This window comes from Natrix helvetica, assembly GCF_964273705.1.
Source record: "Natrix helvetica genome assembly, chromosome: 1".
Taxonomy (NCBI): Eukaryota; Metazoa; Chordata; class Lepidosauria; order Squamata; family Natricidae; genus Natrix; species Natrix helvetica.
In genome coordinates, this window is record NC_138548.1 from 209,531,027 (window position 1) to 209,555,706 (window position 24,680).

At 45.6% G+C, this 24,680-nt stretch overlaps 1 protein-coding gene across 1 annotated transcript in view; it reads left to right on the forward strand.

The window, feature by feature from the left end:
* NXPH4 (neurexophilin 4) overlaps nucleotides 1-24,141 on the forward strand; it is a gene marked incomplete at its 3' end in the record, with an annotated part of 117,842 nt that extends 93,701 nt beyond the window's left edge. Inside the window, exon 2 of the mRNA XM_081936567.1 lies at nucleotides 23,374-24,141. Within this exon, the coding sequence (XP_081792693.1) occupies nucleotides 23,374-24,141 (768 nt within the window). The remainder of the gene's footprint in view (nucleotides 1-23,373) is intronic.
* Nucleotides 24,142-24,680: the final 539 nt, after the last annotated feature.

Sequence of the window (24,680 nt, forward strand, 5' to 3'; positions counted from 1 at the left end):
AAGATTCGGACAGTGAGGAGGTTGGGAAGGAACATGGGCCAGTCCTGGAGTCTGGGAAAGGCTTAGATGAGGGCTTGGCGTCAGAGACAGAGAGGGGGCCAAGCTATTTGCTGCCTCCGGAGCCTCCAGAGTCTGACGTCAGCAAGGCAGAAGAACAGCAGGAGCCTGTTCCCAGTGTGTGCATGCACAGAGCTGCCAGAAGGCAAGAATGATTGAGAAAACAGGGTCAACTTGGGAGTAAGGCTTGGGGATGATTGGCCCCTCCCATAAGACATAAAAGAGGTTCAAGCTTTGAAAAGATCTCTTTGACTCTGTGTTAAGTTTGGCTGTGTTAGGTTTGTCTGCATTTGACAATTAGGTCTCTGGCAGCATTCCCAGGGAGATAAGGTGGGTGTTTGTCAATATTCCCCTGAAAGACTGTGGCAACTCGAGCAGACATCTGTTGGACATCTGTTGGAACCTTCACAGACTGTGAAGCCTTGCGGACTGTAAATGACCACAATTTACAGCCGTATAAATAAAAGAGGGTTTTTGGGACTAAGATTGTGATTTATGCTTTCTCAAGAAGCCTAGGTCAGAACAGGAAGGGATCTTGGAGATCTTCTAGACCAGCTCCCTGCTCAGGCAGGAGACCCTGCCATTCTAGACAAATGGCTGTCCAATCTCTTATTGAAAACCTCCAGGACTGCAGGCAAGCAGGTATTACTTTATTATGTCATTAGTTTTAAGATATATTTGTTTGTTTGCTTGAAGCATTAATTCCCCTTATTGAAAAGAGAGGAGTAACTTATATACGGCTTTAAAAAAAAAAAGACTAGCCTTGCAGTCAGAATTAGATGATATAAAAGGAAAAAGAGGAGAGGAAAGAAGAGGAAAAAGAAGCAAACTCACTTGTTAGTAGTTCTTGCAATGACCACCCCCTAAGCCAGGGGTGTCAAACTCAAGGCCCGGAGGCTGGATCCAGCCCGCAGGATGCTTAGATCTGGTCCGTGGCACCACCGTGGAAATAGTGAAGGACTGGCCCACGGTGCCTCTCCCAGCGAAAACGGAGCTCGCAAAGGCTATGGGCAGTCCTCTCAAGTTCCGTTTTCGCTGGCAGAAGGTTGTAGGAGGCCATTGCAGCCGAAAATGGAACTCGGGAACCCATTTTCGCTGGCAGAGTGCTCTGGACGCCACAGGCGCCCCAGACACAAGTGACGTTGAGCTGGCCATACCTCCCCTACCCCGCCCCGAGGTCAAACACAATCCTGATGCAGCCCTCAATGAAATTAGGACACCCCTGCCCTAAGCCAATCACATAATGCACATTTAAAAATATTACCTCTCTCTGAAACTGCTGTGGATTGAATGCGACTTGGAAGAATCAAAGGGCCTGAAGGAGGATATGAGAGCAAATACCAATGGGGCTGTCAAGAGAAGAGGACAAGAACGAATATTTTGCTGCCTCGGGAAAGGATTTGTTCTGAAGTAATGGGAGATACTTCTTGATGGTCAGAACAATTGACTACAAAGCTGGCTACCTAGATGCATGCTGAGCTATCTATTGCTGGAGGCTAAAAAGTCATCCCTTGAAGCTTTTTTAAGCACTGGTTTTGCTGTGTTGCTGCAGTTTGGACTACATAGCCTATAAAGTGTCTGCTCCTTTCAAGGATCTTTGGTGCAGCCCTGTGCCAATTTAGCACCTTCAAAGTGGGGGTTATGATTGCATGTTTGAATGCAAATGAAAAGCTCCCTCCGTATGGAAAGCTCCTCCTCCTCCTCCTCCTCCTCCTCCTCCTCCTCCTCCTCCTCTTTTAAATGAAAAGGCTGTTGTTTGAATTGGATAAAACATCCATACCCGTATTGCTACAGCTGGGAATATATGATATTAACAGCCACTTTCTTTGTGCCTTAAACTCTCTCAGTGCGGAGAATGCATTTGCCCTGTTACTTCAGAAACTTTTAGAAGAAGAAAAAAAATTGAGCAATTCTGAAGATGGGGCTGGTGCCCTCCAGCATAAGACGGGAAGGTGTGGGCAGCGTCCTTCTGTGGAAAGATTTAAAGACTTCGGAGCTTAAAAGCTTAGCTATAATGAGCTGTTGGATATTGTCACAGAGACCGGTGCTTTGTCTGATATATTGCCATGGCCCCTCAGTGGCTTCCTGAGTCTTGATGTAGGGAGTTACCTATGTGCTTCTCTCCAAGATCTTTTCCTTGGGGATAGTGGAAAATTATGGTTGCAAACATTCATGGTTTATTGACATACAGGTAGTCCTCGATTTAGGACCAATTGCTAAGCGACCATTTGAAGTTAACAATGATCCTCTCTGGGGGTACTTACGAACTAGTTCTGAAGTTCTGAGAGCTCCTCCTATGATCACATTACTGCATTTCAGGTACTCCATAATCAGCCTGCATTTATGGCCATCTGCAGCATCCTGTGGTCCTGTGACTGTATTTTATGATGCTTTTGACAAAACCTGGCATTTATTTCTGGCTTTCAGCAACACGATCCTATAGTGAACAATTGGTTCACTTACTGACTGCTGCCTTCACTTAATGATAACAGCAGTTACTTTACAACTGCCTCTGTCAAGCACAGGAAAATCAGGAAGTCCAGCCTGTTTAAAATGAATGTAGAGGTTTATTGCAAGCTCATGCTCTCTACGAGAATCTGAACTACTAACGGTCAAAGCAAATTGGCGGTAGATAAGAGTCCAAGGAATTCAAGGTGGGCTGGACTTAGATCTCTTGTGAGTGTGAAAGGACTCGGGACTTATGACACATTTGACCCATCCCTCGTGCTCAGCCTGGTCATCTTCTACAACCTCATTTACTTAAGAGCTGCGAAAAAAAGATCATAAAATCAGGTCGGTCACATGGGTGACCCCCTTTGCAACCGTCACAACTTACAACTATAATGAGCAGGCTCAATTATAGTCAGACTACCTGTACACTGATCACCCTGCTAGTCTCACTCTCATGACGGATGCTGGAAGTTGTATTCAGCTACACCCAGAGGGCTGAATCTTCCCTTCCCTGTGTTAAGAGTGCTCAGTATAAATAAGTGTGATGTACAGACCATGATTAACTGGACAGGTCATCTGTTCGGAGCCCCAAGTATGTGATGAAACATCATCACCCAACAATTCAGGCCATAAGAGTAAAAATTGATTTGCAAGTGATTTACCTAGATCCATTGATGCACTTTCTCTCCATGATATGAATGTAATGTACCACTGCTTTCTTGTAGGACCTTTTTTTCAGCATCCCACCTAGCTCTTCTCTGCATCTGACCTCATCCTCCTCAAAATTAAAAGGTGGGGGGGTGGGGTGGGGTGAAGATTCTGGTATTGTGTCCAAGCTACGCAATGTTTTTGTGAAGGATGTGTGCCTGGTGTTAATTTTTCACAAAACAATTTACTGAGGCTGTTTGACAATAATCTTTGCATCTTTGCAGCTCTTGTGGTTTATAATTACATTTCTCCCCACTATTAGATTTGTTTGCATTTACTGTTGCTTTTCTTGTTCACACAATATTTGCATCTCGCCTTGGAACCATTGGTGAAAGGTGACATATAAACTGCTTAACTGAATACTTCTCTGATTCCATGTAAAGTGGCACTCAGGTGTGGTACTAATAAAAAAAAATAGGAAGCAATAAGAATAGCAAAGGAAGTTCGAGACCAAGGGAAGGACACAGTGCAATACAATCTGGGATAACTGCAAATTAGTTAGCAACAAGTGGCAAAAACCATATTCTGCCAAAGCTTCTGCGCAAAATCTTTAATTTGAATCAGGAATCAGGAGAATCTATTATCCTAAATTAATTCTGTGTAATACAGTAACGAGACTCTTGAGAGTCCCCTAGACTGCAAGGAGATCAAATCAGTCGATCCTAAAGGAAATCAACTCTGATTGTTCTTCGAAAGGGCAGATAGAAATAGCATAGCAATAGCACTTAGACTTATATGCCCCTTCACAGTGCTTTACAGCCCTCTCCAAATGGTTTATAGAATCAGCCTATTGCCCCCAACAATTTGGGTTCTCAGTTTACAGACCTCGGAAGGATGGAAGGATGAGTCAACCTTGAGCTGGTGAGAATTGAATTGCCAAATTGCAGGCAGCCGGCAGGCAGCAGAAGTAACCTGCAATACTGCATTTTAACCCCTTCGCCACCACAGCTGAAGCTCAAATACTTTGGCCAACAAATGAGAAGACTCATTGGAAAAGGCCCTGGTGTGGGGAAAAATTGAAGACAATAGGAGAAGGGGACAACAGAGGACGAGCTGGTTAGATAGCGTCATCGATGCAACAAACATGGGCTTGAGCAAATTCTGGGAGACAGTGGAGGGCTTAGCAACTAAACAACAACAAAAATACAATAGCTAGTATTTTAACCTTTTATTCAACTGGTATAAGAGCTGTGGTGGCGCAGTGGTTAGAGTGCAGTACTGCAAGCTACTTCTGCTGACTGCCAACTGCCTACAATTTGGCAGTTTAAATCTCACCGGGCCCAGGGTTGACTCAGCTTTCCATCCTTCTGAGGTCGGTAAAATGAGGACCCAGATTATTGGGGGCAATTCGCTGACTCTGAAAATGTTTACAGAACTGTAAAGCACTGTGAAGCGGTATATAAGTGTAAATGCTATTGCTATACTTCCTATTACTTCCATTCCTGCTGCTTTAAGCCTGACAGTTGGCTAAGTCTTGAACAGGATGCCCAAACCGCTTGGAGAGGGCCGTAAAGCACTGTGAAGCGTTATATAAGTCTAAGTGCTATTGCTAAGTGGTGTAATGCCCTGGGTTTACGTATACGATTTGTGAACCATAACAACTAAGTTAAAATGTAATGCTAAGTGAAAGTTCAATAAACCACATTATGGCATAATCTGATTAAGAACTTGATTATCGAAACAGAAAGGCCAGTGTATTTGTTCTTTAGCTACAGAAGAAACAATGGCCTATTCAAAGGAGGATTGCTCTCTAGATCGAGGCGTACTGATTATTTTCTTTATATTTTCCTTTTGGGCTTTTCTGCCACTGTGATGTTTGCGAGTTCCATATTTCAAAATAGTGGACCAAGGAAATGAAAATATTATTTTTTTATAAAAGCTGTATTTCTTGCCAGTTTCCCAAGGCCAATCTCAGCCCATGACAGTGCTGATTTAAAATTTCAGCTCCGTCTGTTATTAAACCATGACGGGCTGACAGCCAGATTTGAATCCTGATAGAGAAACACTCCTGACATGACATTCAAGGCAGCTGGAGCAGCCCTGATAAACCCAGTTCCATTTGGCAGTAAGCCCATTCATACAACTGCCTTGCCCCGACCCAACTCCATAGCTGCAGGGAGGAATTGAAAAGTGTGATTGCCATAGACGGAGGCAGAGGTGGGTTCCTATTGGTTCGGCCCAGTTCGGCCAAACAGGTAGTAACTTGGTTGCCTGAGTCGCTGGAACCAGCAGCAACCCAGGCCTTTCACGCTCCCGAATCGGATCACCTGGTGGCACCATCTTGTTTTTGACTTCTGCGCATGCCCAGAAGCATTTTTTAGTGCTGTGCATGCGCACACGTAGCACATGCGACATGTCTCTGAGCAAACCGGCAGTAGCAGCAGCCGGAACTCACCCCTGGACGGAGTCCAGTGGTCAAGGAAACTGGGCCTCAGTGTTGAGGGAGTGAGGAAGGAGAATTGAGCTATAGAATTAAGTTTGCTTTAGAGCTGCTTGCAACCATGCACAGGCATTACCGTATACTTAACACTGCAGAAGGGTTGATGGGTAAATTTAGGTTGCAAATGGCGGGAGGTGGGCCAATGCACAAACAATCCCTACTGCACATTGTGTAGTGGTTGCATCCTGCATGCTGATTGGTTGATCGGGCTTCCTAAAATACTGGGAGCGATTGAGCACCCCCTAGCCAGAAGGTTAACATTTGCAGACATATAAACGCAACAGCTATGCAACCATCTCCCAAATGACAGACTGATACGTTACCTAACGTGCAGCGACTGAGAAATCTAATCCTGGATTTAGGTTCCTCATCCAGCACTAGTTTTGCTGAATTCTTCCGTTCCATCCACAACTGTGTGAGCATTTGAACCAGGAAGACTTTGCGGATAGGAGAATATGGCAAAAAGGGCAGTCGGAGCACTCATTTCTACCGCGAGCAAGAAAGCTCTGTGCCTTGGCTTGGTTTTTTTAATCCCTTCTGAAGTGGACCTCTGAGCAGGCCTTCTGCCAAGAATTCAAAGACATTAATTAGACGTCTCCTCCTCCTCCGCAAGTGGCAAAGGACGTGACTGATATGACTGAGATACACTGCTTTGCTGCTGCCAGGAACCAATCCCTTCATCCTAATAGGAATTTCTGCTTTGGGTTCAGGGGTGTCAAACTCGATTTCTTTGAGGGTCACATCAGAGTTGTGTTTGACCTCAGGGGGGGGGGAACAGGGGGGACATGGCCAGCTCAACGTCTCCTGGAAACAGTGAAGGACCAGCCCGTGGTGCCTCTGCCAGTGAAAATGGTGCTGGGGTGGGGGGCACGCTCGGCCTCCCTGAGCTCCATTTTTGCTGGTAGAGAGCTGCAGGCTGAAAACAAAGCTTGGGAGGCCCATGCACAGCCCTCCTGAGCTCTGTTTTCACTGGCAGAGACACTGTGTGCTGGTCCTCCATTGTTTCCAGGGTAGTCCCGTATGCCAGATCTAAGCACCCCATGGACCGGATTCGGCCCGCGGGGCTTGAGTTTAACACCCCTGTTCTAGTTCCATTTTTTTCTCCAGAGGGAAGGACCATGTATGACCGTTTTACCTACTGGAGCATTCATGAGTCGGCTTCGTGCAGGATTCCTTCAGAGCTTGGGCCTTAGAGAGCTATAGCAATCTGCGGCCTTGCAGCTTCACATCTGCCTTGTGCCTCAGCCTCCCCCCACACACACTTCTCCAATTCTCTACATGTGATGTCCCCTACGAAAGCTTTTTGTCACACCGATGCTGCGGCGCACTCAAGGAGTTTTGTGGCTCAAGACACGACAGCCTTGGTAAAATAACACAATTAAAGGCTTTCGTGGCCTTCTCCTCAAGGCAATGCAGGCTGCCCCCCACTGCCTTTTAATGGGCTGTGCTCCCCTGAGCAGGTGTTAACACATTGCTCAGTGTCTTTTTTGCACTGACTGCCATGTGGTAAATCCAGCACTTGGGCTTCCTTGGAGTGCAGCTGAAATAAAGCCGCTCTCCACACATCTCTTTTCAGTGTCTCGGAATACCATCAAGAGACCTTTTAGCATAATATCCAGACTCCCCATCGGTAAAGAGGACATTTGTTTCACCAATCCTGAAATTAGAAAGCCGAGTGCTTGTGGTAACTTGTCCTTTTTGGAGCTCAAGCTCAACATAAGCATGAATGTACATTGGAAAGGAGCAGAATCTAGGTGGTCCTCGACTTACAACCACCACTGAGCCCAAATTTGCAATTTATTTTCCCTTCTTTTTTTTTATCAGGGGAAGAAAAGGCTAGGTTTCCTCATGGACATGGTGACCCCGAGATGGCAGGAAAAAGTGCTGAGTTGTTGGCTATGTTCCCTCTAAGCTGCGCGGGTGCGCGGATGCGCAGGTGGCAACAAAACACAGCGCAGCAGTTTCCAACTGCCGCGCAGGGATCTTTAGCATGATGGACAAGCTGCAGGCGGCTAGGAGGCTTCTATCAGCTCGGCCGGGATATTATAGTGCCTGGACACACCCAGAGGAATGCGGGCCTTTGGTCAATAGAAATGTGGCTGCCTAGGGTTATGATTGGGCTCCCTCCGCCGGCGCGTGGCTGATTGACAGGGAGGCCATTCCCTCCTGGATCAAAGTTATTGAGGGGTGGGGAGCAGCGGCAACAGCAAACTCTCCGCTGGACGTGCGGAGGATGCTTCCGTCGCGGTTTGTCGGCTAAGTCCCCATGGCTGGGCTCCCCGCTGTTGGCTCCACTTCCGAGATGCGGGTGTGTGGGAGGCGCTCGCCCCGCAAGCAAATGGAAGCCCACGCCAGGTGGGCACATGTCTGAATCCAGCCTCTGCGTTCGGAGCATTGGGGCTCGAGGTTTTTTCCGCAGGAAGGGGGAGTCGAGCTGGTGCTCTGTGGATTTTATTTGATTTTATTGCTCGAAAAGAAAAAGAAAACAGAGGCTTCTTGGTCCGCCTAGACCAGAAACTCAAAATCCGGAAAATTAACCTTGTTTAGGAAAGTTTTGCGCTGATGGAAAAATAGTGTTTTCCAGTGAAAGTTTTTCCTACTTTTCCTTGTTTGCTTTTTTGGCCTCTATTCCTTCTCCTCTTTTCTTTCTTCCTTTTTTCTTTCCTTCCTTCCTTCTTCCTTCCTTTCTTCTTTCTTTCTCTCTCTTTCTTTTTTCTGCCTCTTTTTCTTATCCTCCCTCCCTCCTCTCACCTTTCTTTTTCTCTTTCTTCTCTTTCCTTTTTTGTCTCTGTGTGTGTGTGTTTGTGTGTGTGTGTGTGTCTCCCTTCCTTCCTCCCCCTCCCTCCTCCCCCCTTTTTGTTTGTTTCTTTATGTGCCCCAATTGCTAATCTACATCAATTGGTAATTTATTCATAACTTGCTAATATCACTGCAGACTATTGGATAGTAAGGGGGAAAGTATAAAGCATATAAAGTAATTCATAGTATGGAAAATGTGGATAGAGGGGAGTTTTGATCCTTTTCCCATAGAAAGTCATGCATTGAACTTGAATACAAGTAGTCCTCAACTTACAACAGTTCACTTAATGACTAAAGTCACATCAGCACTGAAAAAAGTGACTTAGGGCTGTTCTTCACACTTATGATCACTGCAGCATCCCCATGGCCACATGATCAAAATTTGGATCTTTTGCAACTGCCTCATATTTTTGATGGTTGCAGTGTCCTGGGGTCTCCTTTTGCAACCTTCTGCCAAGCAAAGTCAGGAGGAAAGTCAGATTGATTTAACAACCAGGTTACTGATTTAACCGCAGTGATTCACTTAACTGTATGTAGCAAGGAAGGTGGTAAAATGGGGCAAAACTCACTTAACAAATGTCTCATTTAGCAGTAGAAACTTTGGGCTCAATTATGGTCGTAGATTGAGGACTACCTGTATAGGGAGATTTCTTTACTTAATGGATATTTACAAGGTAGAATTGAGTTTCAAATAACACTGATTTCGTTGTTGTGTTGGGTGACATCTATGAAAAAAATTCAGATGCTCAGGCATGAAAATGTGCCGCTCAAACACTATATTTCTCCGCTCACACTGAAAAAAAATTAGAGGGAACATTGGTTGTTGGCCACCTTGAAAGGATAGCAAATGAGCAGAGTTGAGCTGGCTATTATCTTGAGTTCAGCAATTAGCCGACAAGGGCAAACAGAAATTGGTGGTTTTGTGCAAACTCTAGAGTAGTGTTTCTCCAGCTTGATAACTTTTAAGCTGTGGGGACTTTTAGAAACGTGGCTGGCTGGCTGGGGAATTCTGGGAGTTGAAGTCCACATGTCTTAACCAGTGGTGGTATTCAGCCGTTTCAGACCAGTTCTGGTGAACTGGTAGTGGCGACCTGCAGCCCGCCCACCTACCCCGCCACTATGCTGTCCTATTTACCCATGTTTTCTAAGACTTGTGCATGCGTAAAAGCCGCACGCACGAGCAAAGCGCATATGTGGATGGCCACACGCACGGTCATATTTTTGGTGTGCGGCAAACCGGTAGTAAAATTATGCGAAACCCACTTTTGGTCTTAACATTGCCAAGGTTGAGAAATACTGCTCTTGAGTCACAGATTATCAGAATGGCTATGCTCAGTCTGAATAGGTCTGCAAATAGTTAAAAAAATTAAATTTTGAAGGCATTTTTAAGGTTGTCCGAAAAGGACTGCTAAATATTGTCTGGAAAATCTGGAGGACTTCTAAAAAATCAGAGGGTGGAACAAACATAACATTTGCTATCATTTCACTAATAAAAAATTGAGTGTACTTGCATCACTGCTGCTTTATAATAGGATTGCTGTTTGAAGTCCTACTACTTCTGTTATATTGCATATTAGTGAAATCTTTTCTCTGTGTCTGATACTCAAATATTCAGTACTCTTTGTTCTTGTAAAAGAGACACAGCTAACCTTCCAGATGTGATGGGTAACAATTCCCATCATAGAATTGTGGTCCGATTCTTCTGGAAAGCATCAAGTTGAGAAAGGCTGGGAAAGCATTACTATTATACAATGAGATGGGAGAGCCCAACCCCATATTATCAGAATAAAATTCTATCTACTGCATGGTAAGGTATTTGTCTATATGTACTCTAATAAACATTGGGATTAAACTAATTGCAATTAGATACCACTGCAGTAACTCACCACCACCACCTCAAATGTAGTATCTCTTGTTGATGTTGGTGAGAATTAACTGCAGCTGACTTACCCAGCAAAGTGTTCCTTAGACACTACTTTCCCTCCATGTCTTGGATTAGAATGGGTCCTTTAAATTGTATGAGTGTGGGTGGGTGTGAGAGAGAGGAGTTTAGTTGCTCCCTCCTACAAATGTTGTCTTCTGAAAAGGGTGTTGTTGTTGTTGTTTTTGCAAAGCCACAGAGTCTAGAATTGTAGTGAGCAAATATATATGACAGACTGAAGAGTTTTTTTAGATTTGTCATGTCTATGGTGATTCTCAGTCATCCAGGTCGTGGTTATCCCAAAGGTGATTTTTTCCAAGAGGCAACTGAATTTTCTTGTTTTTCTTTGAAGACATTTCGCTTCTCATCCAAGAAGCTTCTTCAGCTCTGACTGGATGGTGGGAAATGGAAGGATTTATACTCCATGCAGACAGCTGGTCATTTGCATTCTCTTAGAGAGTAGTTGTTGCCACTTCATCTGTGTCCTCGGGCTCACCTGAGTAGTGCAAATAGGTGTGGAGCTTTTTTGGAAGTGTTGAAAGGACTGTGTTGAAGACTGGAAATAAATGACCTCATATTCCACCCCCTCTGTTGAGAAAGGGCTGTTCAATGTTGACATAGATGGCCTCTTTGATTCCTCTTTCAAAGATTTGTCATGTTTTTAACGGAAAGGGATTGGTCTGCCTCCATAGCCTGCAAAAACGTTTAGAAGTGATAGGATTGCCAGCTCATTATAGATGCTGCTTTTCTTCCCACAAATGGAATTAGACTGAAAATAGATATTATAGCATTTCAATACATCACACTATTGCATCACCATGAGATAAGCAGCGTTGACAGTTATTGGTTTGCCTGAATTGCAATTGATTTTGGGACCAAGTGAGCATCTGAATCCAGGTTTGCCCCATTCCGGTCCTAACAACAAATTCATGGCAACATCTTTCTTAAGCCTGGCGCTCTTCATATACATTTGAACCTAGAATTTCAAGCTAGCATGACTTCTCAGCACATCTGAAGGGCATGAGGTTGAGGAAAGTGGAACTGCAAGCATGTGGACTATTGGTATCAGATCCCAATTTTAGTGGGCATTTTATTTTGGCTTCACAAACCTCTCTATCACTAATCCCCCCCTCCATTCCCCTCAGCTCCAATATGGCAACACTGAAGCTCCAATATGGCTCTGCTTTAGGGTTGACAAGTGGATGATGAAGGATGGGAAATAGCAGGATGTTGAGGACAATAAGAATGCTCTTCCAGTGAGACTTTCCATATCTTACTTACTGCCTATAATGCTCATAAATCATTTCATTTATAGAGATAAGGGAGGAGGAGAAGAAATAAGATAGGGTTATGTAATGGTATATGACAATGATGGCGAACCTTTTCGACACCGAGTGCCGAAAAGGGAGCACCTGCACACGCTCGTCTGGGCCGCAACCTGGAAGAGAAGCTGCCCAGGGCACATGCGCACACCCAAAAATGAACTTCTGGCTTCCGGCGCACACATGCATGCCGAACAGCTAGTCTTCTGGGTTTCTGGCGTGCATGCATGCACAATGATCAGCTGGCTGGTGTGCATGCTCACGCAGGAAAACGGAAGACCAGTTCTTCCAGTTTCTGGCATTGCCGCCCACACAGCTGATCATCGCACGTGTGCATGTGGACCAGAAACCTGGAAGAGGAGCAGGCGACACCATGCATGCCAGGCGACATGGCTCTGCATTCCATTTCGGCCACACGCGCCATAGGTTCGCCATCATGGGTATATGAGAAAGACCTTGAGAGATGGGGCAAAGAAACGCTGCCTATGGAATAGTCAGATAAGAGAGGACATAGCCTGTTGCTGCATATTGGGTGGAGAAAGAGGGACTTCCCTAGCTTCTTAAACTGTAGAGGTGAGAGCAGGAAATCTGCCCTTCCAGACCTGCAAGATTCTGTTCATGTTGCCTTACAGTAAAATGGAATTAGCTCATCTGGTTTGCATTGCCTCTCTGATCTACCAGGGAAGGCGGACAGCTTAGGGGATAGAATCAGAAATGTACTACTGATTTCAAGAACTAGTTTTAAAAAGCCTTTTATTGTTAGTAGCAAAGAAAGGCCATGGTGGATGCTGGCCTGGCCAGTGATAGCTTAGGAAGTCTCTTGAGTTTATGATCAGAGTTAAGTTACTGTTCTCCACCTAGAGAGTAGAAAACTCTGCTGGCATGAAATAAGCTGCGCCTATTCTGCCTCTCTTGCCTCTGTTCAAAATCCCCCCAGCAAATGATGCTGTGGTGATTACGTGTGTGCAGTGTGCGATAGCTAAAGATGTTGGTTGATTCCTTTCTCTTTTCGGCACATTATCAGCCAGAGGGAAAAGTACCAGCAATTAAGTCACAGCATTGCAGCAGGAAAGGGATGAGTCTGGCTGCAAGATACTGTCTGACACCTCTAAGGTTCCTTCCTGTAGCCCTCCTACTAAACGTATCCTCGTGTAACCTGAGCCGAGTAAAATAAGGTTACAAATCATGAAAGGAGCCGAATCACAAGCATCACTTTTATTTAAGGTTCCCCTTTCTTTTATTTCTTTGAAATGAAAGACAACAAATGGTAGGCAACAAATGATAATTTCCATACTCTTCGACGTTCATTCCACAATTATGAGCTGTGGTCATATAGTGGTTAGAATGCAGTATTGCAGGCTCACTCTGCTGACTGCCAGCAGTTCGATTCTGACCAGAATCGAACCTTTACAACCTTCTCTAAGCAATTACAGAGTCAGCATATTGCTCCCCAACAATCTGGATCCTTATTTTACCGATGGATAAACTAAGGAGGCTTAAGGTTGACTCTGTAAATGCTTAGAGAGGGTTGTAAAGCACTGTGAAGCGGTATATAAGTCTTAAGTGCTATTGCTATTCTGCCATTTCAGCCTGATGCTAAACTGGTAAGGATCATAGAGTTCAATAATGTACAGTTGTCCTGGCTAAGCAACCTAGGGCGATTAAACAATTCTAAAAGATTACATTTACCAGTTGCCAGTTGCTTCTACTTTATCATGGAAGATTTAAAATAATGGTCTTAATGTGTTGTGCTATAACACGGATGTCAGACTCGATTGTGTCACGTGATGTCACGGGATGACATTTTTTGCCTTTGTTGAGCTGGGATGGGCGGGGCCTGTGCGTGATGCATCTGGCCCATGGGCCGCCAGTTGGACGCCCCTGTGCTATAAGGATAGACGTGCTTGCAGTATGTGTAGGAATTGAATTACATAGTGAGAGGGAAATTCCCACTTTCTGGTACAACACAACCAGCTTTTAAGTGGGCTATTTTAAAACTCAGATTTAATGCTAACCTGTGCTTATAAATCACCTGATAGCCTGAGAGGTGAGTTTTGTGATGCAATAGTAGCATTCCTCTTTCTACAAGGTATCACCTTCTTTCCCAGACCTGTTTAGACTGATTATAACTGGCTAAACTGCAAAGGTCAGCTATAAGTTGCCAAACAACTGCTATTGGCATGGTGGTTTCCTTACCTCTAGCCTGTTGTTCCCCTAAAAGTTGAAAATTAAATCTATATCAATCTGTAAGAAGGTTGAATGCAGATTTGAACATTCATCTCCCTAATCACTATGAAGATCATAATGCTAAAATGACCAACTTCTTAACCTGCAGCTTCCATGCTGAATGAATGTGATGGGAACTGAAGTCCACCTGGAAGACACTGGGCTGAAGAAAGTTACTATAGGCTGTTAGCTTTATTCTGAATGCAACTGCTAGGGACGCATTCTTTTTACTGAAGTGGGTTTTATTTAATAGTAAGCATGCATAGCATTAGTTACGCCCTGTTTGCAGATGTAACTCGTATCTCTTTATCAGTGGCTGCATACACACATAATCATACTAGCTGCGTTCCAAATAACCTTATTGGGTGTTACTTGAATCCTATCCTTTTCTCCAGAATTGGCTGGCATCCCATAAGCTCTTGGGCTTGAGAGTGCTGACAAACTCCTTCCCCTCTTTGCTGGATAGCTGCAACCATGGCTAGATCGTTGAAGTCAATCCCTGTCTGCGAAGAGAGTTCTGTGCTGCCACCCATCACTCTGCAAAGAAGGTGTCCCTTCTCAACCCACACTTTTCTCTCTGTCTCTTTTTCTTGGAAGACTCTATAGACAAGATGGGGCCAGGATCCAACCTGAGTCGATCACAAGTCATTCTCTGAGGATCAGGGGTGAGATTCAGCCAGTTCGGATTGCACTTTCCTGTGATATATTTCCCAGTTTTTTAGCTGAGGTTGATTTGTGCAGCACAGCGGATTGCTGTGCGCCAGCTGTTTTACTCATAGGCGCTGACATAGAAGGTACATTTTGAAGCTTTAAAAGGTTGTTTTTCGAATGCTGCACGCAAGCACGAAGGGCGCACTCACCGAATCGGTTGTTAAACCAGTTGCATTCCACCACTGCTGAGGATAGGCTCCAGCCCGAGTTCGAAAGCTTGGAAGACCAAACCTCTGGTTTATCCTGGGACACGTATGTTTGCCTTCATGCGTATGACCTGCCAGTTGATTGGAGTTAGATGTTCCAGAACCTTAACTGGCTAGGTGGAGCTAGCTTAACATTACAAATCAATGGATCTATTTGGAGTTAATTTTAATCTTTAGAGATAATAGACTAGGGATAATTTCAACAGTGCCACCCCTCCCATCCTCCCATTTAAATGTGTTGTTGTAAGAACATGACTTTACCGTAGTGTGTCGGAGAAAGACTTTCGTTCACGGATAAATTCCTTCAGAACAATTGCTCTTCAGAGCTTTCTTCCCCTTTGTTTCCCTGAAACAAAGCGGTGAATTTCTTCCTTCACTGGCTCAGCTCATCTGTTATTGCAAAACCTTCTGCATTTCCTTTCCTTTCCCTCCCCAGCGATGATGAAGAAGAGATTGAAAACCTTTAACCACAACGATATTTTCTAAGGGTGCCCAGAATGTTGGCTGCTCTCATTGAGACAATTCGATACAGGCCATCTTCGACGTATGACCACAATTGAGCCCAAATGTTTGGTGGCTAAGTGAGACATTTCTTAAGTGAGTTTTGCCCCATTGAACAACCTTTCTTGCTGCCATTGTTAAGTAAATGGCTGCAGTTGTTAACCTAGTAACATGGTTGTTAAGCTTTCCCATTGACTTAGCTTGTCAGAAGTTCGCAAAAGGGGGATCACATGATCCTGGGACACTGCAACCGTCTTAAATATGAACCAGTTGCCAAGCGTCCAAATTTTGATCATGTAACCGGCGTGTGTGTGTGTGTGTGTGCTGCAGTGGGTAAATGTGAAAAATGAACGTAACTCATTTTTTTCACTGCCATTGCAACTTTGAATGGTCACTAAACAAGTGGTAGTAAGTTGAGGAGTGCCTGTAACACTCAGTGTTTTAGAACTAAAACAGGCTGAAAATTTAGCGTGCATGGAACTTGAAAACTGAACAGGGACTTGGGGGAGGAGGAAGTGGCCATATATCTAACTCGGCATGTTTCAGATCAGGGGTGAAATGTTACCGGTTCGGACAGGTTCGCCAGGACCAGTGGTGGGATACGACCGGTACACCCCAGTATGGGTATACCGGTGCCTTCTGGGAGCACCAGGTACCGTTCCGGTATGGTGCTCTGGAGGGCCTGCCCGTATCCTTACCTGTATATGAGCCAATCGGGGCTTACGTGCATGGAGCATACAGTGCCTGCGCAACACTCCACCGAGCAGCTGGAGCACACGGGTGCATGTGGTGGATGCTCAGCCCCATTGCACCGCACCGGTTGCAACGGGATCTGGAACCCACCACTGCCCCGAACCGGTAGTGAAAATGCTACTGGTTCAGGGGAACTAGTATTTCCATCGATCAGCTGTGACGCACGGTTTATATTAGCTAGAATCGTCGGATTTCCTGCTTCCTGGCTAATCTAAATTGCCTGGCACAGCAGAATCCCCCCCCCCCCGCTGTTCTACTTACCTTTGCAGGCACACTCAGTAGCAGGCTCGTCCCATTTTGGCGCTCTGCATATGCGCAGAAGGTCCTGCGCGCACGCTCACATTTGCAAACCAGTAGCAAAGATAAGTTGATTTCATCTCTGCTTCAGATGCCAAGACAAACTACATAGGCATTTGAGTAGCAATAGCAATAGTATATAGACTTATATATAAGTCTATATACATTTAGAGAGTGCTTTCCAACCCCTCTCTAAGCGGTTTACAGAGTCAGCCTATTGCCTCCAACAATCTGGCTCCTCATTTTACCAACCTTGGAAGGATGGAAAGCTGTCAGTCTTGAGCTGGTCAGGATTGAACTCCTGGCAGTCGGCAGAATTAGCCTGCAATATTCCATTCTAACCATTGCACCACCATGGAATAGTGATATCATTAATGTGTGTTGCCCTTTTGCTGTTATAAGAGTTTGCTGTGGACGCGGGTGGAAAGGAGAGGAAACTCACACGTGTGGAGGGAGAGGAAGCAGGAAGTTTCTGCACTTCAAAGAACGTGTGGGTTTTGCTTCTAGCCAAAGAGTGGAAAACAAGAAGGGCAAATTAAATACGAATTTTGAAACTCCAGAGCTGTCCTGCTGTTTTTCTGGAAGAGGATTAAATGGTGAAAAAAGCAGTGTTCAGAATGAGGATCTCTTCCTCTGTTGGCAGCTCCAGATATTTTAGCTTGGCATTTTAAGCGCATTAGGCTGAAATGTAAGTTAAAATGAAATCTCCCGTGGGTCATGGGTTAATTCGGAGCCCTTTCACCCAAGGTTGGATTGCCCCAGTTAAAGTGGGAGCAACATCCACTGTCTCTCTTCCAAACGGTTTGCTAATTACAAGGAGACAGTAGCAAATCATTATGGAATATTATGCCTTTTGTCCCATGCCTGAATGATTCATTCATTGCTTTTCTCTTCTATCTGGCAGAGCAATGGGATTTTAATTTTATCTTGCATCAAGTAGGAGAAAATGTGGTGATGCTTGAATAAACTTACTTGAATGGAAGCAGCAAAAATACTGTCCTATCCTTCTCCTTCAACTCCAGAATTGAGAGTAACAGTGAAATAGATACATGCACACACATACACACAAGGGCAAAGGCTAGGCTCTTAACACAGCTGAATGCAGTTGCTTGAGTTACAGAGAATGTGTTAAATGTCTATGGAGATTCTCGGTCATCCAGGACATGGTTATCCCAAAGGTGCTTTTTCAAGAGGCAATTGAACTTTCTGGTTTTTCTTTGAAGACGTTTCACTTCTCATCCAAGAAGCTTCTTCAGGTCTGACTACAAAGCTGTCCGATAGGAGCTGTCTGCGAGGAGTATAAATCCTTCCATTCCCCACCATCCAGTCGGAACTGAAGAAGCTTCTTGGATGAGAAGTGAAACGTCTCCAAAGAAAGCCAGAAAGTCCAGTTGCCTCTTCAAAAAGCACCTTTGGGATATGATGTGTTACTTGTGTGCATCGTTAGTGTAGAAGTGGGGAGTAAGCCGTAGATGCAGGACTCAAGGCCCATAGATGTTTCCGTATTAAGAATATTGGATTCTTTTTCTAATTTCTGTCGTGGAAGAAAAGGGAAGGAAGACATTAAGTACTTTGTCAAGTTGTTTGGCGCACTCTGGAAGTGAACGCAACCTCATTAGTGTCCCCCTCATTGATATGTGCACTGGAATGCCTACACATTTTTGTGTGTCTCCAAATTTTTATGAGACTCTCTGATCAAGATGCTTGATGGCCAAGTAGGAGGAGATGCACACCATTTAAATGATAATTTTCACACAACTTATTTTTAAAAGTTCTAAAAAGACTGCAGGGAGTGGACTTCATGTTTGAATGCTCAGAAAATTAATACTGACTGAAACTGACCAGATCGAGCTGTACCTAAATAAAACATACTGAGAATGCCTACTGTGAGCACCTCCATAATGTGCTTTTAAGGATATTTTTTTTAAAGTACTGGGGAGTATGGGGGAAGAAATTACTCTTCTAAAAACTGTATATGCCAAGCAGTCCTCTCTCCCGCCCGCCCGCCTGCCCTCTTTCCCTCCCTCCTTTCCCCCCCCTCTCCCCCTCCCAAAGGGGGGATACTAATACCACTCTATCAAGCCTTAGTAAGACCTAGAATACTGCATCCACTTTTTGTCACCACACTATAAAAAAGATGTTGAGACTCTAGAACAGTGGTTCTCAACCTGTGAGTTGGGACCCCTTTGGGGGGTCGAACAACCCTTTCACAGGGGTTGCCTAGGACCATCGGAAAACACATATTTTTGATGGTCTTATGGGTCACCACAACATGAGGAACTGTATTAAAGGGTCGTGGCATTGGGAAGGTTGAGAACCACTGCTCTAGAAAGAGTGCAGAGAAGAGCAACCAGGATGATGAGGGGACTGGAGGCTAAAACATACGATGAATGGTTGCAGGAACCGGGCAAGGCTAGTCTAATGAAGATAAAGACCAGGGGAAACACGATAGCAATCTTCCAATATTTGAGGGGCTGCTATAGAGAGGAGGGGTCAAGCTATTTCCCAAAGCACCTGAAGGCCAGACAAGAATAATGGATGGAAACTGAACAAGGGGAGATTCAAACTAGAAATAAGGAAACATTTTCTGACAGAGCGATCAACCAATGGAACAGAAGTTGCCTTCGGGGAGCTTCATCACTGGAAACTTTCAAGAAGAGACTGGACTGCCATCTGTCAGAAAGGGTGTATGGCCTCCTGCTTGGGTAGGGGGTTGGACTAGATGACCTCCAAGGTCCCTTCCAACTCTGTTAATCTGTTAAAATTAATTGACCAGTGGAGCAATTTGCCTCTGTTAAAGAATCGGTGGGCAGGTATATTTGTACTATGCGGATAGGCGAGTCGTTCTGTTCTTTGGGATACAAAAGGGTGGATTTAGACATTTGCTCATTTTATCTCCTAGTTCAGAATTGGCCAGTATTGCCTTTATGGGCTGATTTAACCAGGCTTTGCACCAGAGCTGGCCTTGCCCCTTCCATTTTCCTCACTGCTTGGGCCTTAAACCGGCAAACTTCCCTGCAGATTCAGTCATTGCTTTTCACTGCTCTTGCCTCTCTTTTAATGAGTATCCCAGCATGGGCTCCCTGTAGTTGTGAACACCGCTGTCTCTTGTTACTCATCTCCACCTGCTTAATCAGGACGGCTACATGGCCTTGTTCATACTGAGGGGTGTAGCACTGAGATGGCTCCTCCTTGATGCTTCCATCCTCAGGGTGGACTTGGTGGCCCAGCAAACATGGACTGATTTGTTGTTCCATCACATTAAAGAAGGGGGGGGGGGGCTCATCTGTCATGGTTTTGCAGAACCTTCATGGGGAGCTGCCCTTCCCCATTCTGTCCTGTTGTCTCTAGCCTCACCCTTATCAGGAAAAGACAGGTGACAGCATGCATGTTTTTACTCCCCTGGATGAAGCACAGGTAATCCTCGATTTACGACAGTTCACTTAGTGACCGAAGTTACAACAGCACTGAAAATAATGCAGTATTGCAGGCGACTTCTGCTGACTGCCGGCTGACTGCAATTTAGCAGTTCAATTCTCACTGGCTCAAGGTTGACTCAGCCTTCCACCCTGGTCTGACCCAGCTCCCCAAACATGACAAACCCTCTGAAGCCAACTCAAATATTTCATTATTAGGAGCACCGGCAGCCCCAGCAAGAAGTTTCTCTCTCACCACAGGCTAACAAGTCCGAAAGATGAATAGTTGTCTGCCACATCTATTCATCTCCGTCCCCTGCTTTTTATCCCCAGAGCTATGGTGGGGCTTTGCTAGCAGTGGTGGCTCTTACTTCCCAAGAATCGGCCCACGGATTTCCACTGCTCTCCTCTCCTTCTGTGCATCTGTGTGTCAGGCACTGGACCCAGCTGTTGCTCCTCTTCCTCATCAACCACCTCCAGACCTGGGGGCTGTTGATGCTCCATCTGAGGGCTGACAGATGGCCCAGGCTCTGCCTCTGTGTCTCTCCCTCTCTGCCAGCTGGATTCCCCCTCCCCCCTTGGAGCTCTCAGGTTGCCTTGATGCTGATCCTGATTCCCACACCACCTCCTTTTCTGATTTTGCTGCTGGAAGGACTGGCAGCCGACAGGCCACAACACACCCTTCTGAGGTGGGTAAAATGAGGACCCAGATTGTTGGGGGCAATATGCTGACCCTGTAAACTGCTCTAGGGTTGTGGGCCAGCTGCCATAGGGCCCACAACCCTAGAGCACACTCCTAGAGTGGCCGCTGCTGGAAGAATTGGAAGCCGAGTTCCGGAGTTTGGAAGCCGGAGAAGAAGTTATGCTCGAAGCGTGGCGGCAGCAGCGAAAGCAGCGGCGGTGCCATGGCCCCGCAGGGAGAGCTGGGCCAGGGCATGGTGAGGCTGGGAGGCATGTGAGCTGGGGGCAGAACAGGCGCTCGCGCAACCACCCTCTCCAGCTGGGCAGAGCTCCATGCACTGACCTAGGGAGTATCATGAGTGTGCCAAAACGTGGGAGCTGGGGTGCGGGCAGAATGCCACGTGGCTTGGCACATTAGGGATACTCCTAGGTCAGTGAATGGCGCTCTGCCCGGCTGGAGAGAGGGTTTGCTGGTCGGCTGCTCGGGAGCGTGGTCACTTCATGGCTGCTTCACCCCTGAGACTGTGCCTGGCTCTTCGGGAGCCCACTCGCAAGGGAGCAGCTGCCCGGCTCCCTCCTCTGGCCAGGCAGAACGCCACTCCCCACATTGTGGCAAGCAACATGAGCACCTTTCTCCCCCCCGCCGGCTTTCGCGGCTCGGCGCCTTTGGGATACCACTAGGTTGGTGTGCGGGGCTCTACCTGGCTGGAGGGGGGGGTTGTCCATGGGGCTTATTTTCAGGGGGGGCTTATATTTTTGCCCATGCGAAAAATGTGGCAAGGCCTTAGTTTCAGGACAGGTTGTATTTTGGGGAAAACATGGTAGGTAATAGACATCTGCGTCCCAGGCTTGAATCACTTTCTGCTTCTCCTAGGTTTTGATCACGAGTTCTTGAGATGTATAGTTGGTTCTAGGAAATCTCTCTCTCTCTCTCTCTGTAGCATCATTCAGGACTTGTGGTATCTCCCTCACTGCTGTTTTCAGCCTTTCTTCAGCTGGAGGAAGGTTCTACTATGTTTCTCCAAAACTAAGACAGTGTTATTTTCTTTTGCCTCCCCCCCGCCTCCGAAATAAGCACCTGGCCTTATTTTCGGGGAGGTCTTATTATTTTTGAGGTGCAGGAGGCGGCGAGCGTGGTCACCTCATGGCTGCTGCTGTGTTGCAATATTTTCCGGATGGGCTTATTTTCAAGGGAGGGCTTATTTTAGTGCATGCGCTCAAAATCCTGATTGGGAAGTCTGGGGAGGTCTTATTTTTAGGGAAACAAGGTAGTATAAAAAAACAAAACAAAGTATTGCACTCCCAGCTTTACCCAACTTTACCCGTGAGTCTGTAGTTGCAACCTGTGTTTGAAAGTCTACTTCCCCACCACCACCACCACCATCGGTCCTCTCACCAGACTTTCCACTTGGAAGGAATCATTCGCCTCTCCATGTGTGGCCAGCAAAACCTGCTGTTGTTGTGGTGGCGGCATGCCTGCAAATCAAATAATTCTGCTGTTGGGCAAAGGAGCACTATTCATCCATCATGGGATGTCAGCCAGCTGTTGTGTTGGCAAAAAAAGTGGGGGGGGGAGAGAAAGAGATGACAGATTCTATGAAACAAGCTGAGCTGGAATGCAAATGAAAAGGTGGGGGGAGTTGGAAAAACAGAAGAAGGTGCCCCCCGAAAATGCAGAAAGCCAGTGTGCTATAAGGATTGATTGCAGCAGATCTAAGCTGCTAGGCTTAGCCAGACTGCTGGTCCATTTAGCTTGGACTCCAGAATTGTGACAGAATTGGGTACTTCTGAGAAATGATTAGGAGAAACAGAAGCTTTTTACCGTTAGTTGCTTGTTCCCAAAGTCCTACACGTTGGTGTCCACCTAGCCTGATGGCCACTCACATATGATATTCTGTTATTCTTTTGAATTTAACTTAATTTAATTTTGAATTTATGGAGCCATGGTGGCGCAGTGGTTAGAATGCAATATTGCAGGTTTATTCTGCTGATTTCCAGCCGTTCAATTCTCACCAGGATCAAGGTTGCCTCAGCCTTCCATCCTTCCAAGGTCGGTAAAATGAGGGCCCAGATTGTTGGGGGCAATAGGCTGACTTTGTAAAACCGCGTAGATGGGGCTGTAAAGCACTGTGAAGTGGTATATAAGTCTAAGTGCTATTGCTATTAAGTACTATACTGTAGTGGGTATGCGTGCCATGAAAATTGCTCAGCAGCCTTAAGCATATTGGTATTTTATCCAATGAAGGTCAAATTAAAACATGGCTTCTCATGGACCTTATTTATCACCACAGTTTTGGCAGCACTTCTCCGATCAAGAGCATGCAGTGTGGATTAATATATGCACACTTTTGTTGCTGTGAAGTTTGATGCAGTTTTTAATTTGCGGCTGTGGGGGGTGTTTGTGGAGTTTTGGAATCTTTGTTACCAAGGCTTCAATATTTTCTGATAAGTGTATTCTTTTTTTCTAACCCACACTCTTCCAGATCTATTGAACTGGTTGAAAAGTGTCAAAGTTGGATCGCCTGAGGAACATTAGTTTGGGAAGACTAGCCTGGAGTGAGTCAGAGCATTGCAACCTGCCATTGAGATAGTAATATACTACGGCACATACTTTAAATCAGATTTCCCCAATTTGATGTCCTTCAGGTGTATTAGACTGAAGTTCCTATAACCCTCGTTCCACATACTTGTCGGCCACAAGGTTATGGATGATGGGAGATTTTATTCTATGTATTTGGAAAGTGCCATGATGGAGGCAGCTCTTCCCTAGATTTCTGTATGACTTGCACTCAGCATGATTCAGGCAGGGTGTACCATATGGATAACTGAAGAGTCACATAGTACGCATGATCTAGTATAACCTCCTTTGTTTACTCTTTGATAGGTTGTATGTGCCGAGGGCCATGGAACCAAGACCCTGAACTATCTTGAGATGAGTCCTTCAAGTGTCTTGAAGACTGGACCCTATGGTAGCTCTTTCAAACCCCACTCACTCAGCCCTGGCCGGATATTTTCCAATGAGCCATCCAAAGCCAAGCTGGACCCTTTTGGTGGAGCACTGAGTCCATGGGACTGGACCAAGAATCAGACAGCCATGGAGCACTTCAATCAGCGAGCCAAAAGGAAGCCCTCAATGAAGTCCGGTCGTACTAAGAAGATCTTTGGATGGGGGGACTTTTATTTCAACATCAAGACCTTGAAGTTTAGCCTCCTTGTGACAGGCAAGATTGTGGATCACATTAATGGTACCTTCAGTGTCTATTTCCGACACAACTCCTCCAGCCTGGGCAACGTCTCGGTGAGCATTGTGCCACCCACCAAAGTTGTAGAATTTGACGTCTTAGTTCCTCCTATCCCCACCCAACATCTCCATCCCCAGCAGTCCACCTTAGCTGAGCCGAAGGAATCCAAGACCTTCAATTGTCATGTGGAGTATGAGAAGACCAACCGGGCACGCAAGAATAAGCCCTGCCTGTATGATCCATCCAAGATCTGTTTCACTGAGCATACACAGAGCCACGCGGCCTGGCTCTGTGCTAAACCATTCAAGGTCATCTGCATTTTCATCTCATTCTTCAGCATTGATTACAAGCTGGTTCAGAAAGTCTGTCCGGACTATAACTTCCAGAATGAGAATCCCTACTTTGGCTGATGGGTGGACTGGGCCTTTGAGGGATGGGGATGTGGGGGATGAAATAAGTTGTGTTTTTTAATCCAGCAAAGAGTCAGAACTTTGGATGACCGGGGGAAGAAAAATACGAACTCCCTACCATGCTTGATAGGACAAAAACAGCTGGTTTGGTTTAGGAACTGGATGTTGTTCCATCAGACATTCCACTTCCAGTAGCCAGTGAATTTCCCAGGACATTAGGAAGATGAAGAGTGACCACAAGGACAATATTGTTTTCACAACTCATTCATCCCCTTTCTGGTGCCATTTGTGAGCATCTCATGGGGATTCCCTGCAAGATGAAGAAATAGCTTGCTGTGGCCGTATCTCTTTTGTGCATACATAACCCCTGCTGCTTTGGTAGGGTTCTTACACTGGCTACATGTTCACATCCCTCAGGATCATATCTCCCAGATGGAATGTGAAGGTTCAGGTAGCAGTAACAGATTTCTCCCTTTCTCAGGCTGTCATACGCCATCCAGCTGAGTTCTCCTTGGAATTCCCATAGGCCTAACTGAGGG